This window comes from Stegostoma tigrinum, chromosome 16 (assembly GCF_030684315.1).
Source record: "Stegostoma tigrinum isolate sSteTig4 chromosome 16, sSteTig4.hap1, whole genome shotgun sequence".
Taxonomy (NCBI): domain Eukaryota; kingdom Metazoa; phylum Chordata; class Chondrichthyes; order Orectolobiformes; family Stegostomatidae; genus Stegostoma; species Stegostoma tigrinum.
This window is the reverse complement of record NC_081369.1, coordinates 57,041,390-57,057,129: the sequence shown is the minus strand read 5'-3', so window position 1 is coordinate 57,057,129 and position 15,740 is coordinate 57,041,390. Positions and strand designations below refer to the sequence as shown.

The 15,740-nt window shown below is 46.8% G+C and overlaps 1 protein-coding gene across 9 annotated transcripts in view; it reads left to right on the top strand.

Annotated features, from left to right (window-relative positions):
* Positions 1–15,740, top strand: part of LOC125459814 (hypoxanthine-guanine phosphoribosyltransferase-like) — a 72,891-nt gene that overhangs the window by 29,354 nt on the left and 27,797 nt on the right. For 6 of the 9 annotated variants that reach the window (XM_048546706.2, XM_048546712.1, XM_048546705.2 and 3 more), the window contains 2 exons: positions 759–805; positions 4,003–4,079. In XM_048546706.2, coding sequence (XP_048402663.1) covers positions 759–805; positions 4,003–4,079 — 124 coding nt within the window. Of the gene's footprint in view, positions 1–758; positions 806–4,002; positions 4,080–4,816; positions 5,654–5,715; positions 6,476–13,603; positions 13,758–15,740 lie in introns of those variants that run through there. The other 3 variants (XR_007249110.2, XM_048546711.2, XM_059651770.1) reach the window with 3 other exon arrangements.

Below are 15,740 nucleotides of genomic sequence, written 5' to 3'. Positions count from 1 at the left end.
CACTAGAGCCATTGAGAAACTTCCACGTTATATTACATTTTGAGATACCCTGAGCTCATGAAAAGCTCATCAGAAATGAGGGTTTTCATTTCCGTTATCTCAATTTTATCATTGCTTACAATGATGACACCTGACAGTGTGGCACTCTCAGTTTAAGGCACATTCTTGTATCTCTGAAGTAGAGCGTTAATTAACATTCATTAGTGCATGTAACTGCATGAGCTAAACTGACAGGTTGTGATGTATTGTTGAATCAGAGTCCACTGTGACTGTCCATTCCATTTAAGTTTAATGCAGTGACCTTGAATATTCTGCACTGTGTCCATCCCCCTTCATGGTAGATTACTAGTTTTTCACTGCACTGGCTCACGGTTACTATGTAGACTTGTGGTTTTTGTTTTCATTCGTGGGATGCTGGGGTTACTGACAAGGCCAGCATTTATTGCCCATCCCCAATTACCCCAGTGAATGTGATTGAGAGCCACGGCCTAAAGCCACTACTGTCCTTGGGGTGTCCCCAAACCCCAGTGCTGTTAGTAGTGGAGTTCACAGATTTTGACCCAGTGACTGTAAAGGGACAGTGATTTTTAAGTTCCAATTTGGGATAATGCATAGCTTGGAGGGGACCTGATGGGAGACAGTGTTTCAATGTGTCTGCTGCCCAAGATCATTTAGGCAGTAAGGGTCACAGTTTTTGAAGGTGCAGCTAAATTGGCCCATGTTAAATGACTTTCTTTCTCTTTTGAATCTACTTGCAGCTTGTTGCTGAAAAGGACCCCTAGGAGTTCAGGATATAGACCAGATTGTAAGTACTGCACTCCATTTGCTTCACTAAAGTCCAAGAAAGAAGATTAGTGCTGGGCTTAATTTCATGACTGAGTTTGCAGTTACACCCAGTGACTAGAAGCACTAAAATAGTCTGCCGTTGCAATATGAAGGGCTTTTTTTTTTGTGTGGAGAGGGAGGCTTTAGGGCAAAGGTCTCTCAACTATAATCTGAGAAGCCCTGATAGCTTCTCATGCTTTGTGCTCAGTCTTGAGCAACAATATTTTGCATTTTCTTGAACCTTTTCAGCGTGGTAAAATGTATACTGAACAGCAGGATTCTCAAATGGACATTGACTCTGAAGCACGCAAGGCAGTATTCAGCTAGACGATCGAGGCTTTAAGAATAAGTTAGGTTTTAAGGCTCCACTTAAAGTTAGAATGAAGAAGAGGGGCATAGGGACAGAACTTCAGAGCTTGAGTCCTCGGTCATGGCAACCAATGGTTGAGCAAGTGCAATTGGGATTTTTAAAACAATGATTCTTTCCTGGAATATGCGCGCATCATTGTCATTGAATTAACCTCAAACTGAGTGGCTTGCTGGGCTATTTCATAGGACGGTTAAGAGTCAACCTCAGTACTATGGAATTGGAATTGCATGTAGGCCAGACTGGGTAAAGACACTAAACATCCTTTCCAAAAGGACATTTTGTGAACCTGATGGGTTTTTAAATTATGACAGATGATACCAAGCCACAATTGCTTAAGCGAAATTTCTATATTCAGATTTATCAATCGAACTATAATAATTCCACCAGTCACCATTAGTGCGATTTGAACTGGTGTTCCAGAGTATTACTCTCATGTTTCTGGAGTATTAGTCCATTGACATTACCATAATGCTACCATTTTCCTGTAAATGCGCAAGAGGGCAGCATTGGAGGACTGAGATCAGCAGGTTGTGCAGTTGGAGGATGTAACAGCAGTGAAAAGGGATAAGGCAAGGGTGGGATTTGAAATCTGGGAAGCAAATTTGAAAATAATCACTCGTGCTCCCCAGAGGAGCTCGAACAGTTCATCCACTTCACCAACACCTTCCACCTCAACCTCAAGTTCACCTGGACCATCTCTAACACATCCCTCACCTTCCTGGACCCCTCTACCTCCATCTCGGGCAACCACCTAGAAACTGATGTCCATTTCATGCCAACCAACTCCCATGCCTACCTAGAATACACCTCCTCCCACCCACCTTCCTGCAAAAATTCCATCCCCTATTCCCAATTCATTCGCCTCTGCTGCACCTGCTGCCAGGATGAGGCATTCCACTCCTGTACATCCCGGATGTCCTGGTTCTTCAAGGACCGCAACTCCCCTCCTCCCCACCCCACCGCCCCCCCAACTGCACCTCCCAGTCGCAAACCATTTTAAGTCCCCCTCCCATTCCTTAGACGACATGCTCATCCTGGGCCTCCTGCAGTGCCATAATAATGTCACCCGAAGGTTGCAGGAACAGCAACTCATATATTCAGCTTGGGAACCCTACAGCCCAATGGTAACAATGTGGATTTCACAAGCTTCAAAATCTCCCCTCCCCCAACTGCATCCCAAAACCAGCCCCGCTCGTCCCCGCCTCCCTAACCTGTTCTTCCTCTCACCTATCCCCCCCTCCCATCTCAAGCTGCACCTCCACTTCCTACCCACTAACCTCATCCCACCCCCTTGACCTATCCGCCCTCCCCAGACTAACATATCCCATCCCTACCTCCCCAACTATACTCTCCTCTCCACCTATCTTCTTTTCTCTCCATCTTTGGTCTGCCTCCCCCTCTCCCGATTTATTCCAGTTCCCTCTCCCTATCCACCTTTCCTGATGAAGGGTCTAGGCCCGAAACATCAGCTTTTGTGCTCCTAAGCTGCTGCTTGGCCTGCTGTGTTCATCCAGCTCCACACTGTTATTTGGGAAATCTCACCAATGCTTCATCAGAGGCTGCACTCAAGATGTTACCCAGCATGGTAACAAAACGTCTGAGAAACAAGAAACCAACCAACCTCAACACCCATCACCCGAGCTACAAATCTACTCCAAAAACTTAGAACGTAGTCATGGCTGGACCAGGAGCCAGTATTGGTCAGAGAACAATGGTCATGGTTGAAGCGGTCTTTGTGTTTTAGGATGTTGGTGTTTGAGTCCTTGGTGAACACGTGTTTATTGGAGGCTGGTCAGGAACCATAGGAAAAGTTGAGATGTAGAGTTGACATTTTAAACAGTAATACTGGATTCAAACCATCTGCTTATCACTTCAGATTTAATCAGGATGTGGGATTATCCCAAAATAATCAACAGAACTGTTTGGTTTAGGTTACAAAACGCACACAATGCTTACTAATGGTAAGTAATTCAGTAATCCAGACTTTAATCCTTGGAATTTCTTTCCTAAAACTCTCCAATTCTTTTCCAGCCTTAAGTTACCCCTTAAAAGCCCTCTTGACGAAATGCTTGGTCATCTTTTGTAATGCCTGTTTTGTTGAATCAAATGTTAGTTATTGTTTGATAATGCTGCAATGAGGTTTTGTTTCATTTGTTCACTGGAGGCAGGTGTCATTGGCTGGGCCAGCATTTATTTCCTTGTACTAGGTAAGTTGCAGCATTTTGTGACGTTCTGTCAAAGGTGCTTTATAAATGCACGTTGTTTTTGCTTCACTCCTCCTTTTTACTGAACTACGGAAGGTGGAGAAGGAGCGGTGACGGATGGATTTTATGAACCAGGTGGGGAAGGATTTCCCTGCAATCAGGAAACTTGAAGGACCCTCCACAGTTGTAACTTCAGTGCCTCTAAAACTATGGTTGCCTCAGAAGGGAGTTAAGAGCATTTGTTTTAAGCAAGTTTTGCTCAGGATTAAAGTGTCTGAAAGAAAGGCAAAAGCCAGGTCAATAGTGACATTTAAAAGGAAATGGGACATAGCAGGGCAATGAGAAATGGGATTGTATGAATTCTTCTTTCAAAGAAGTAGCACAAGGCTTCATCAGCTGAATGGCCTCCTCCTAGTCTTTGATGCTATAGTGGACAGTTCATATCCAAACATTGAATCGACATACCAAAGAGTTAGTGGCTGTAATCAGAAGACAGGAAACGTTCCGTAAGGGGGCAATCAAAGGCACTGAACAAATTCCCATCTTGGGATGTGACAGCTACCAATGGTGACAGTGCTAACGCTCAATGCCTTGTTTTTGCAGTTGTAGGATTTGAAATTCCCGATAAGTTTGTGGTGGGATATGCGCTGGATTACAACGAGTATTTCCGAGACTTGAATGTAAGTATGCATTGCTACAACTTTTATTTGTGATCTATGGAATTTTTTTAATGAAGCCTTTTACACTCATGCTATGCCCTCCTTTACAGTTGCAATGAGCATTCTTTTTCACATTGCTTTACCTGTGCAGTAGTTTGATGGCTTGGCCCAATTCCTCATCCATTAACTGAAAGGTTTCCATTGCCCTGCTTTATTAGGTCCTACAAATATATTCTGCTCTCTCATTACCTTGGTGTACAGTTTGATGTACCTGTAGTATTATCTCCCCTCCTCAGTCAGTACAATAGCTGAAGCCATTTAGAGTGGAACTCTACAGTCGTCTTTGCTCAATATTGAGTCCAACAATTTTAGGCCTCGAGGTACTCCTCTCACATCATGACACTAAACCCCACACACCAGATCTTGTTATCACATGATCTGCTATTACACACAACCCATTGTTCCCATTAGTAGCTATTCATTCTCCCAGTCTGATCATTATCCACTCCTTTGTCTGTCCAGCTGTCCCTCTCTCCTTTTTGGACTCTTCTCCACCTATCATTTACTCCTTACCCCAATTGTCTCCCACCATAACTTCTGTATTCAAAACTAAACAACTTTTTCCTAGCCACCATCGGTTCTGAGGTAGGGTCATTGGACTCAATGTTAACCCTGACTTCTCTCTACAGACTGTGACACTCCTGCTCAGCTTTTTCAGCAATTTACTGTGGTTTTTTTTTTGTTTTATTTTTGACCAGCATTTATTACCCAGAGGGCAGTTAAGAGTCAAACCCCATTGCTGTGGCTCTGGAGCCACATGTAGGCCCAACCAGGTAAGGATGGCAGATTTTCTTCCCTAAAAGACATTAGTGAACCAGAGTATTTTTTTTCCCCTCTGACAATCAACAATGGATTTTTCATTTGACTCTTAATTCTAGATTATTATTACCACGGTGGGATTTGAACCCGGGTCCTCAATGTTATCTGGGTGTCTGGATTAATCGTCCAATGATAAAACCACTAGGCCATTTCCTACCCTGTCTTTCAGCATCTACAGTGTTTTTTTGGTTTTTATGGAGTATGATGTCTTTTTCTGGGTCCTTGACATATAGGCCAAAGACATCTTGTTTCCTTCAACTAATTCAGATACAGTTTCAGTGATGATGCCACCACCAAATATTGTGAAAACCTGTCAGGTTCATTTAATGTTTCCAGGGAAGAGAGTCTGCTGTCATTACCTGTTCAGATCTTCCTGTGACTCCAGACTCTCAATCACGTGGTTGACTCTTAACCTCCCTCTGAAATGACCAAACAAGTGACAGTTCAGAATGGGCACCGGATGAAATTCCTACACAGGAAGGTTATCAAACAAAGCTTGATTCCAAACCACATCAGGATATTTTGTGATGGGTGAACCTGGATTTAAGGCATTGTCTAAAGGAGCAGGAGTGTGAGATTTTTCTCTGTCAACTCCATTTTAATTTAGTTCCCTCCAACCTCACCTGTTTTTAATGTTGCAATGCCCCTGGGATCTCGTACTTTGTAATTTGTTGATTATTTAGTGAGTGACAGATTGATTTGGTGGTTTGTATTTAACAACAATGATTTCTCCTTTCTCATTTATTTATTAAATTCTGAGAGAGGATGGTGTCCACAGGTTATAACCCAGGCACTTGAAGACACGTTCACCAATAGAAACACACAAAATAGAAGCAGGAGCAGGCTATTTGGCTCTTCAAGCCTGCTGTGCTGTGGTGACTGGAATGAGTCTGGCCAGGTGAATCTTGTTGAGTGTGAGATCGCCAATTGAGGCTGTTAACCTGGGCCAATCAGGGAATCCTGGCTGACAGAAATAGGAGTGTCAGAAAGTCTTCTCTAGTGACTGGCTCTGAGCTGGCTGGTCAGAGACCATGTACTGAGCATGTGTAAATAAAGGGTGATGGGATAACCGCCTCTGTGCAGTTATTTCATTTGCCATTCAACATAATCATGGCTGATCATCTAATTCAACACCTGTTCCGGGTTTCACCTCATTCCCTTTGATCCCTTGAACTATATCTGTCCCCTCCAGATCAATGGTAGACTGATTTAAAATTGAATGCATACCAATTGTCAAAAGCAGCTCTTTTTGTAGCTTTGTAGTCACAAATGGCTGTGTTGTTAGTCTTGTCTCACCGTTGAGTCACTGTGGGTTGAAGACACTAAAAATAACAAAAGAACTTAAAATGTGAAACAAAAATAGAAATTGATTTGTTGTCACGTGCTGAAGTACAGTGAAAAGCTTTGTTTACATGCGGTACAGGCAGATCATAGTAAGCAAGAATGTTTAGATCAAAAAGACTTGGAGGATACAAGTTACATTGAACAGCACTTGTGCTAGTCTAGACCAACATTAACAAGAACAGTGTTATTTGAAGCTAGAAAGTCTAATATCAGTCTAAAAACAGCCAGAAAGAAGCTGTTCCTGAACCTGCTGGTGCGTCTATTCAGGCTTCTTCTCTTCTTCTGATGCAAGAGGTTGCAGGAGATCATTACTGGAGTGTGATGGCTCTTTGGCATTTCTGCTGCAGTGAGCCATGTAAACAGAGTCCATGGATGGAAAGTTTTCTGTGATGGTCTGGAGTGTGCACACCACCTTCTGTAGTCTATGGTCCTGGGCAGAGCAGTTGCTGTACCAGACCGTTATGCACCCAGACTGTATGCTTTCAAAGTCCTGAAACAGACACTCGCGGCCATGTGCCGGCACCTCTAGGCACTGCAATCCAGCCTGCCCCAGCTCAGAGCCTCCCTTTCCCAGACCTGCAAAGGACCTCTGCTGTTTGTTATCCTCCGCAGGATCCACAGACTGAACACCCAGTTTTACTAGGCTTTACTGGATACCAAAAATCGTAAGTACAACAAACTCACTGGCCCCTGCCATCCACAAGAGGATTCCTGCACCTCCCAAATCCCGAGCCTGTCCCTGCCCCTCCCCCACCACGCACCTGCCGCCATTGACCATGAGGACACGGCCGGAGACCTCACCGATGACGTCGCATCCGCCGGACACACCTCTTTCGGGACCGCTGTTGCAGTCACCGCCTCCACTTCCAATTACAACACCTCACACACCACCCTCACTGCAGCTGCTGCCGCCCACGGCTGACGGAACTCCGCCCACGGCCGACGGGACCCCAGAGGAGACAGCCACACTGAGCCCTGCCGAATCTTCAGCGCGCCCCCCCCGACCACCCACTGACTGAGGACGAACTGTCAGTCCTAAGCAAGGGGCTCACCTTTGTCCCCCCACAACCACACATCAATGAATACCAGTCACATTTGGACATAAAGCAGTTTTTCCGCCACCTTCGCCTCCATGCCTACTTCTTCAACCGGGAACCTAACCCTCACTCCACTGACCCCTTCACCCGCTTCCAACACAAGTCCTCCTCCTGGACACCAACCCCAGGCCTCTTACCCCACCCCCCCAACCTCTTCATCTCTAACTGCCGTCGAGACATTAACCGCCTCAACCTCTCCACCCTCTCACCCACTCCAACCTCTCCCCCGCAGAACGGGCAGCCCTCCGCTCCCTCCGCTCCAACACCAACCTCACCATCAAACCCACAGACAAGGGTGGCGCAGTGGTAGTATGGTGCACTGACCTCTACATCGCCGAGGCCAAACGCCAACTCTCCGGCACAACCTGTTACCGCCCCCTCGATCATGACCCCACCCCCGAGCACCAAATCATCATCTCCAACACCATTCATGGTCTCATCACCTCGGGAGACCTCCCACACACAGCCTCCAACCTCATTGTTCTCCAAACCCGCACAGCCCGTTTCTATCTCCCTCCCAAAATCCGCAAACCTGCCTGCCCTGGTCAACCCATTGTCTCAGCCTGTTCCTGCCCGACAGAACTCATCTCCACCTATCTGGACTCCATTTTGTCCTCTTTTTGGTCCAGGAACTCCCCGCCTACGTCCGTGACACCACCCACGCCCTCCACCTCCCCCAGAACTTCCAATTCCCCGGCCCCCAACACCTCATTTTCACCATGAACGTCCAGTCCCTATACACGTATTCCGCATGCAGATGGCCTCAAGGCCCTCCGCTTCTTCCTGTCCCGCAGGCCCGACCAGTGCCCCTCCACCGACACCCTCATCCGCCTAGCCGAACTCGTCCTCACCCTCAACAACTTCTCTTTCGATTCCTCCCACTTCCTACAGACAAAGGGATGGCCATGGGCCCCAGCTATGCCTGCCTCTTTGTAGGTTACGTGGAACGGTCCCTCTTCCGCACCTACACAGGCCCCAAACCCCACCTCTTCCTCCGTTATGTTGACTGTATCGGCGCCACCTCTTGCTCCCCAGAGGAGCTCGAACAGTTCATCCACTTCACCAACACCTTCCTCCCCAACCTCCAGTTCACCTGGGCCATCTCCAGCGCATCCCTCACCTTCCTGGACCCCTCAGTCTCCATCTCAAGCAACCAGCTTGTAACTGATGTCCACTTCAAGCCCACCGACTCCCACAGCTACCGAGAATACACCTCCTCCCACGCACACACCTGCAAAAATTCCATCCCCTATTCCCAATTCCTCCGCCTCCGCCGCATCTGCTCCCACGATGAGGCATTCCACTCCTGCACATCCCAGATGTCCAAGTTCTTCAAGGACCACAACTTCCCCCCCACAGTGGTCGCAAGTGCCCTTGACTGCGACTCCCGCATTTCCCGCAACACATCCCTCACACCACGCCCCCGCCACAACTGCCCAAATAGGATTCCCCTCGTTCTCACACACCACCCCACCAACCCGCGGATACAACGCATCATCCTCCGACACTTCCGCCATCTACAATGTGACCCCACCACCCAAGACATTTTTCAATCCCCACCCTTGTCTGCTTTCTGGAGAGACCACTCTCTCCGTGACTCCCTTGTTAGCTCCACACTGCCCTCCAACCCCACCACACCCGGCACCTTCCCCTGCAACCGCAGGAAATGCTACACTTGCCCCCACACCACCACCCCTCACCCCTATCCCAGGCCCCAAAATGGCTTTCCATATCAAGCAGAGGTTCACCTGCACATCTGCCAATGTGGTATATTGTATCCATTGTACCCGGTGTGGCTTCCTCTACATTGGGGAAACCAAGCGGAGGCTTGGGGACCGCTTTGCAGAACACCTCCACTCGGTTCGCAATAAACAACTGCACCTCCCAGTCACGAACCATTTCCACTCCCCCTCCCATTCTTTAGATGACATGTCCATCATGGACCTCCTGCAGTGCCACAATGATGCCACCCAAAGGTTGCAGGAACAGCAACTCGTATTCCACTTGGGAACCCTGCAGCCCAATGGTATCAATGTGGACTTCACCAGCTTCAAAATCTCCCCTTCACCCACTGCATCCCAAAACCAGCCCAGTTCGTCCCCTCCCTCCACTGCCCCACACAACCAGCCCAGCTCTTCCGACCCCCCCTCCCCCCCACCCACCGCATCCCAAAACCAGCCCAGCCTGTCTCTGCCTCCCTAACCTGTTCTTCCTCTCACCCATCCCTTCCTCCCACCCCAAGCCACACCTCCATCTCCTACCTACTAACCTTATCCCACCTCCTTGACCTGTCTGTCTTCCCTGGACTGACCTATCCCCTCCCTACCTCCCCACCTATACTCTCCTCTCCACCTATCTTCTTTTCTCTCCATCTTCGATCCACCTCCCCCCTCTCCCTATTTATTCCAGAACCCTCACCCCATCCCCCTCTCTGAAGGGTCTAGGCCCGAAACGTCAGCTCTTGTGCTCCTGAGATGCTGCTTGGCCTGCTGTGTTCATCCAGCCTCATATTTTATTATCTTGGATTCTCCAGCATCTGCAGTTCCCATTATCACTGCATCTGTAGAAATTGGTGAGGGTCCTTACAGACATGACAAACTTTCTGAGCTGCCTGAGGAAGAAGAGACATTGTGCCGCCTTGACCGCCCCAGCTATGTGGGAAGTCCAGGATAGGTTATTGTCACTTTGAGGAACTTGACCACCTTCCCCCCACCCCCCCCCCCCCCTTCAGTTCCATCAATGTAGATGGGACCACGTCCTCCTGCTTTCTTTCTGAAGTCAATGATCAGTTCTTTTAATTTTGCTGTCATTGAAAAAGAGATTGTTTTCATTTCACCACATCACCAAGCCCTCTACCTCCCTTCTGTACTTGGATTCGTAGATAGCTATCTGTCCTACTACCGTGGTGTTGTCAGTGAACTTGTATTTGGTGTTTGTTCAGAGTTTGGCAACAGTCATGTGTCTACAGGCAGAAAATGGAGGTCTGGCAGCATTTACAAGAGAAAGGAGAGTTAATGTTTCCAGTGGCTTGCCCTCCCTTTTGCAATGAGTTGGTGGGTTCAGATCTCATTTCAGAGACTTGTTTAAACCCTTGGGTGGAGGTCTAGTGCAGCACAGAGGAAGTGACTCACTGTCAGTTATCGTGCCTCAGATGCAATGTTAAACTGAGGCCCAGCCTACCTCTCTGAGTACACCATGAAGTTTCCACGAGAAGAGCAGGGAAGTCGACCCAAAAGTGAGCCCTTCAGTGAATATTGGCAAAAAACAGGAGACGTGGGATGTTAAATAGCCTGCCTAATCCGTAATCACCTTTTTATAATCTTGTGTTTAGACTGTCATCAAGGATGCAGTAGAGTCAGAGTCCTATGTCACTGAGACAGGCCCTTCAGCCCGAACTGACCCATGCTGACTAAAATGTCCATCCATTCTAACCCCATTTCCCCGCACTTGGCCCATATGCTTCTAGACCTTTCCTATCCATGTATTCATCCAAATGCCTATTAAATGCTGTTAATATACCTGGTCAACCACTTTCCCTGGCAGCTTATTCCAAATGCATACCACCCTCTCTTTTTAAGAAAAAACAAAAAAAGTTGCCCCTCAGGCTCCCATGTATTCTTTCCCCTCTTACCTTAAACTGCTGCCCTCTATTTCCCCAACCCTGGAAAAAAGACTGAGTGTATTCACCCTATCCATGCCCCTCATGATCTTAGACACTTCTATAACATTCTCCCCTCAGTCTCCTGTGCTCTAAAGAAACAAGTCCTGGCTTGTTCAACTTGTCCCTGTAAGTCAGTCCCTTGAGTCCTGGCAACATGCTTATAAATTTCTTCTGCACTTTTTCCAGTTTAATAACATCCTTCCTATAGCAAAGTGACCAAAACTGAACACAATACTCCGCGTGCAGCTTCACCAATGTCCCATACAGCTGCATCATAACTTCCCAACTTCTCTACTCAACACCCTGACTGAAGGACAGTGTACTAAGAGCCGCCTTGACTGCCCTGTCTGTGATTCCACTTTCAGAAAACTGTGCACCTGAACTCTAAGGTCCCTCTGTCCCACTACACTCCCAAAGGCCCTACCATTCACCACAAAACTCCTACTTTGATTTGACTTTCCAAAATGCAACACCTCACACTTATCTATATTAAACTCCATTTGTCATTTCTCAGCCCATTTCCCCAGCTGATCAAGATCCTGCTGCAATTTCTAATAAACTTCATCACTGTCCATGATCCGCCTATTTTAGGGTGATCTGCAAACTTAGTAATCATGCCTTATACGTACATTCTGATCCAACTCATTGCTGTTTATCTATATCAACATCAATGGGCCCAGCAGTGACGCCTGAGGCACACCACTAGTCATAGGCCTCCAGTCCGACAAGCATCCTTCCACTGTTGCTCTCTGCTTCCTACTATCAAGCCAATTGTGTATCCAATTTGCCAGCTCTCCCTGATTCCACGAGATCTTACCTCCTAACCTTCCAGTGCAGTTTACTGTGTGGAACTTTATCAAAGGCCTTACTGCAATTCATATAGATTACGTCTACTGCCCTGCCCTCATCAACTTTCCTGGCCACTTCATCAAAACACTAACAAATTTGAGAGGCATGATCTCCCGTGCACACAGCCATGCTGACTACTCCTAATCGGACCCTGTCTTTCCAAATGCACATATACCTTTTCCCTCCATTATCTCAAGTAACTTACGTACCACTGATGTTAACTCGCTGGTCTATAGTTCCCAGGTTTTTCTTTGCAGCCTTCTTGAATAAGGGCACATCATTCACTACCCTCCAGTTTTCTGGGACCTCACTCGTGGCTAACAACAATATAAATATATCAGCCAGTGCTCTTGCAATTTATTCTCTAGCCTCTTGCAGGGTTCTTGGATATATCTGGCCAGGACCAGGAGATTTATCCACCTTCATACATTGTAATATGTCCAACACCACCTCTGTGATATGAACTGTCCCCAGGGTGTCACCACTAACTTCAGAGTTCCCAAATTTTCATGTATTTCTCCACAGTAAACACTGGGGGGGGGGGGAAAATATTCATTGAAGACCTTGCCTATCTCATGTGGCTCCATACGTACATGTCTACGTTAGTCCTTGAGAGGTCCAATTCTCTTTCCAGCTTTTTTTCCTTTTAGTATACTTAAGAATCTGTTTGGATTCACCCCAGTCTTCTCAGCCAAAGCTACCTTGTGTCCTTTTCACCCTGTGATTTCCTTTTCCAGAAAACTCCTGTATCCCCTATATGCCTCCAGGGATTCCCCAGCTCCCAGTTGCCTCTACCTGAGCTATGCCTCCTCCTTTTTCTCCTGGTCAAAGCCTCAATGTCTCTTGTCATCCAGGTTTCCCTACTCCTGCCAACCTTGCTGTTCACTGTCAGGAATATATAGACGTTGAACTCTAGCAACCACAATTCTAATCGCCTCCCGCTTCCTGGAGCTCCCTTTGCCTGAAAACAAACTAATCAATCCCTGCAAGTTCCTGTCTAATTGGATCAAAATTCACCTTGCCCAAATTTGGAACACGAACTGTGGACCTGCTTTTGTCCCTCCCCTTCACTATTTTAAAATTAATCAAACTATGGTCATTGTCCCAAAGTGCTCCCCCACTGTTATCTCAGTCACTTGTCCTGCCCTTTTTCCCAACAGTAGGTTGGATTTTGCCCCTTCCTGAGTCAGACTGTCTGTATACTGCTTGAGGAAACTTTCCTGAACACATTTAACAAATTCCACCCCATCTAAGCCCTTAACACTCTGGCAGTCCCAGTTTATGTTAGGAAAATAACAAACCCCTCCTATGACAACCCTATCTTTCCTGCAAGTCTCCCCAGTCTACCTGCATATTTTTTCCTTTAATTCCTGTTGACTATTTGGGAGCTGATAGAACAACCTCAAAGTCACCATCCCTTCTCATTTCTTAGGTCCACCCACACAACCTCGCTGGATGATCCCTTAGTTATTTTCTGACTACTATTGCCATACTCCCCTTAATCAAAAATGCAACTGCCCTTCCCATCTTTGCTCCACTCTGTCCCACCTAAAGCATCTGTACCCTGGCACATTAAGCTGCTAATCCTGTCTCTCCCTTGGCCATGTTTCTCTAACAGCTATAACATCCCAGTCCCTTGTGTGGATAGGTACAGAGTTCATCGGCCTTACCTGTCTGTCATCTTGCATTGAAACAGATGCAATTTACTCCAACAGACATTCCTTGCACCTGCCGTGTTTCAGCCTGGCCGGTCTCTTCAACTTGCTATTTCTGATTAGTCAGCAACATAACTATATCCGTGGATAGAAACATCAGGGGGCATGGGGAGGGTACCTCCTGGAAGGAAAGTCGGCAGCTGACTGATAGACGGTAAGGAGGTATGTTGTGCTGCGGGTGGCTAAATTTATTGCAGAGTAGGTCAGCACCTCCCCATCCACTTCCAGGGGCAGGAAGTAGGTGGTCCCAACCCCTGCACCTGCTGGCCCACACGATTGGAGTGCTCGTGCTGCCAATCATAGTGGCAGTTACCCAGAACTGTGGACCTCATTGGACCCTGGAACCAGGCAAGTGAGGGGCATCAGGCAGTGGGGATTTGTTCACAAGGTGGTGGGAGGGGAAGATGTGGATTGTGGGTGGGTGAGAGATGAGGAAAAGGTTTTGGTTTTTAAACCCTTTTATAGGGAGGAAGAAAGGTGTCCTTTTGTCTGGGTTGTGACCCTCTGAAGTGTAAAGGGCAGCCTCAGGACATAGTGATCCTTTCCTCTCTCTGATTTTCATACTTTGCAAATAGCAAAGGCAGGGCTTCTTAATCTATTGTTCTGCACATATTATGGGGTGGGCAGGGAAATGTTGCAGTCATACTGAGCACTTAAATAATTCAGTTGACCTGACACCAATTCATTTGTAAGTTCTGCACAAGCTGCTCATTTCAGTGTTCATGTGCACTCTGTATGGGACTGTGGGGTCGGGGGCAGGTTTTGGGCTGAGTGCTTGCTGTTGTCTTAGGTGAGAAGGATGCAAAACACACCCAACAGGAGCATGCTGTATTCAGGACATGGCTACAAGTCTCAGAACATGAAAAAGACCCTTTGGCCCAACTCACCCATGCCAACCTGGTTTCCTGAACTGAGCTAATCTATTTGTTTGGATTTGGCCCATATCCCTCTAAACCTTTCCTATCTGTGTACTTATCCAAATGTTTTTAAATGTTATAATTGTACCAACTTTTACCACTTGTTCTGGCAGCTCATTCCATACAAGTAGCACCCTCAGAAGAATGAGCCCATCAGGTTCCTTTTAAATCCTTCCATTCTCACCTTCAACCAATGCCCTCTAATTTTGGACTCCCTTACCGTTGGAAAAAGTCCTTGACTATTCACATTATCCATGCCCCTTGGGCTTTATAAATCTCTAAGGTCACCCCAATCTACCGTTGATCCAGGGAAGAAAGTCCCAGCCTATCCAACCTCTTTCTTATAAGTCCTGTTCCAGAATCTTGAACTTAGAATGGAAGATGAATTCTTAGAATTTTTTTGGTTGTTAGCAGCTGCTGCTGCTGATCATCAGTCACTCAGGAGGAGTAAGCTACTCTACTTTGCTCCTATCACCGCTTCTCTCCGCCCCCCCCCTGCACCTGCTGGGAATGACAGCTTCTGTCAGCTGGGGTTGTTACCGAGGCAGCTCCTCGCTAGGGCAAGGCCATTCTTACAATCCAGCGAAATACACATCCACTACTGCTGTTTCTTTCTGGCTCTGGCTTCTAGGTGCAGGGTGTTTGTATTTGCGTTTCCCTCAATCTGCCTCTCCATGTTTGGGAGATTATCACAGTGACTCAGACAGGAAAGGGCTATCGCATGGTGTACATGGTGCATGGTTGAAACTGATCCGGATCTGGCCTCTTCAGGATTGAGACGAGTCACCATTAGTCAACACTTTTTTTTTTTTGTTTTGCTATCTTCTTCCAGGGGATCATTCTGTAATTAAGGAGACTCTGTTTTACTTCATACGGTTTTAATACATGGCCAGAGAGGTACAATCTTTGGCAATGTGTGCACAGTAATCCCATGAAAAATGGGATTACTGGATTACAATCCAGTCACATCCCTTCATCCCATGAAAAATGGTGAATGGGAAGGCTATCATGAGAAGCTATTGCAACTAAAAAATAATAAGTCAGTACTTCCTAGAGAAGGAGAGGGTAGGAGAGTGTAACTGAGTGTAACAAAAGCAGAATGTCTTTGAAAAGAGATATTTTTCTGATGAAGGGTCTCAGCCTGAAACGTCAGCTTTGCTGCTCCTCTGCTGCTTGGCCTGCTGTGTTCATCCAGCTCTACACCTTGTTATCTCAGATTC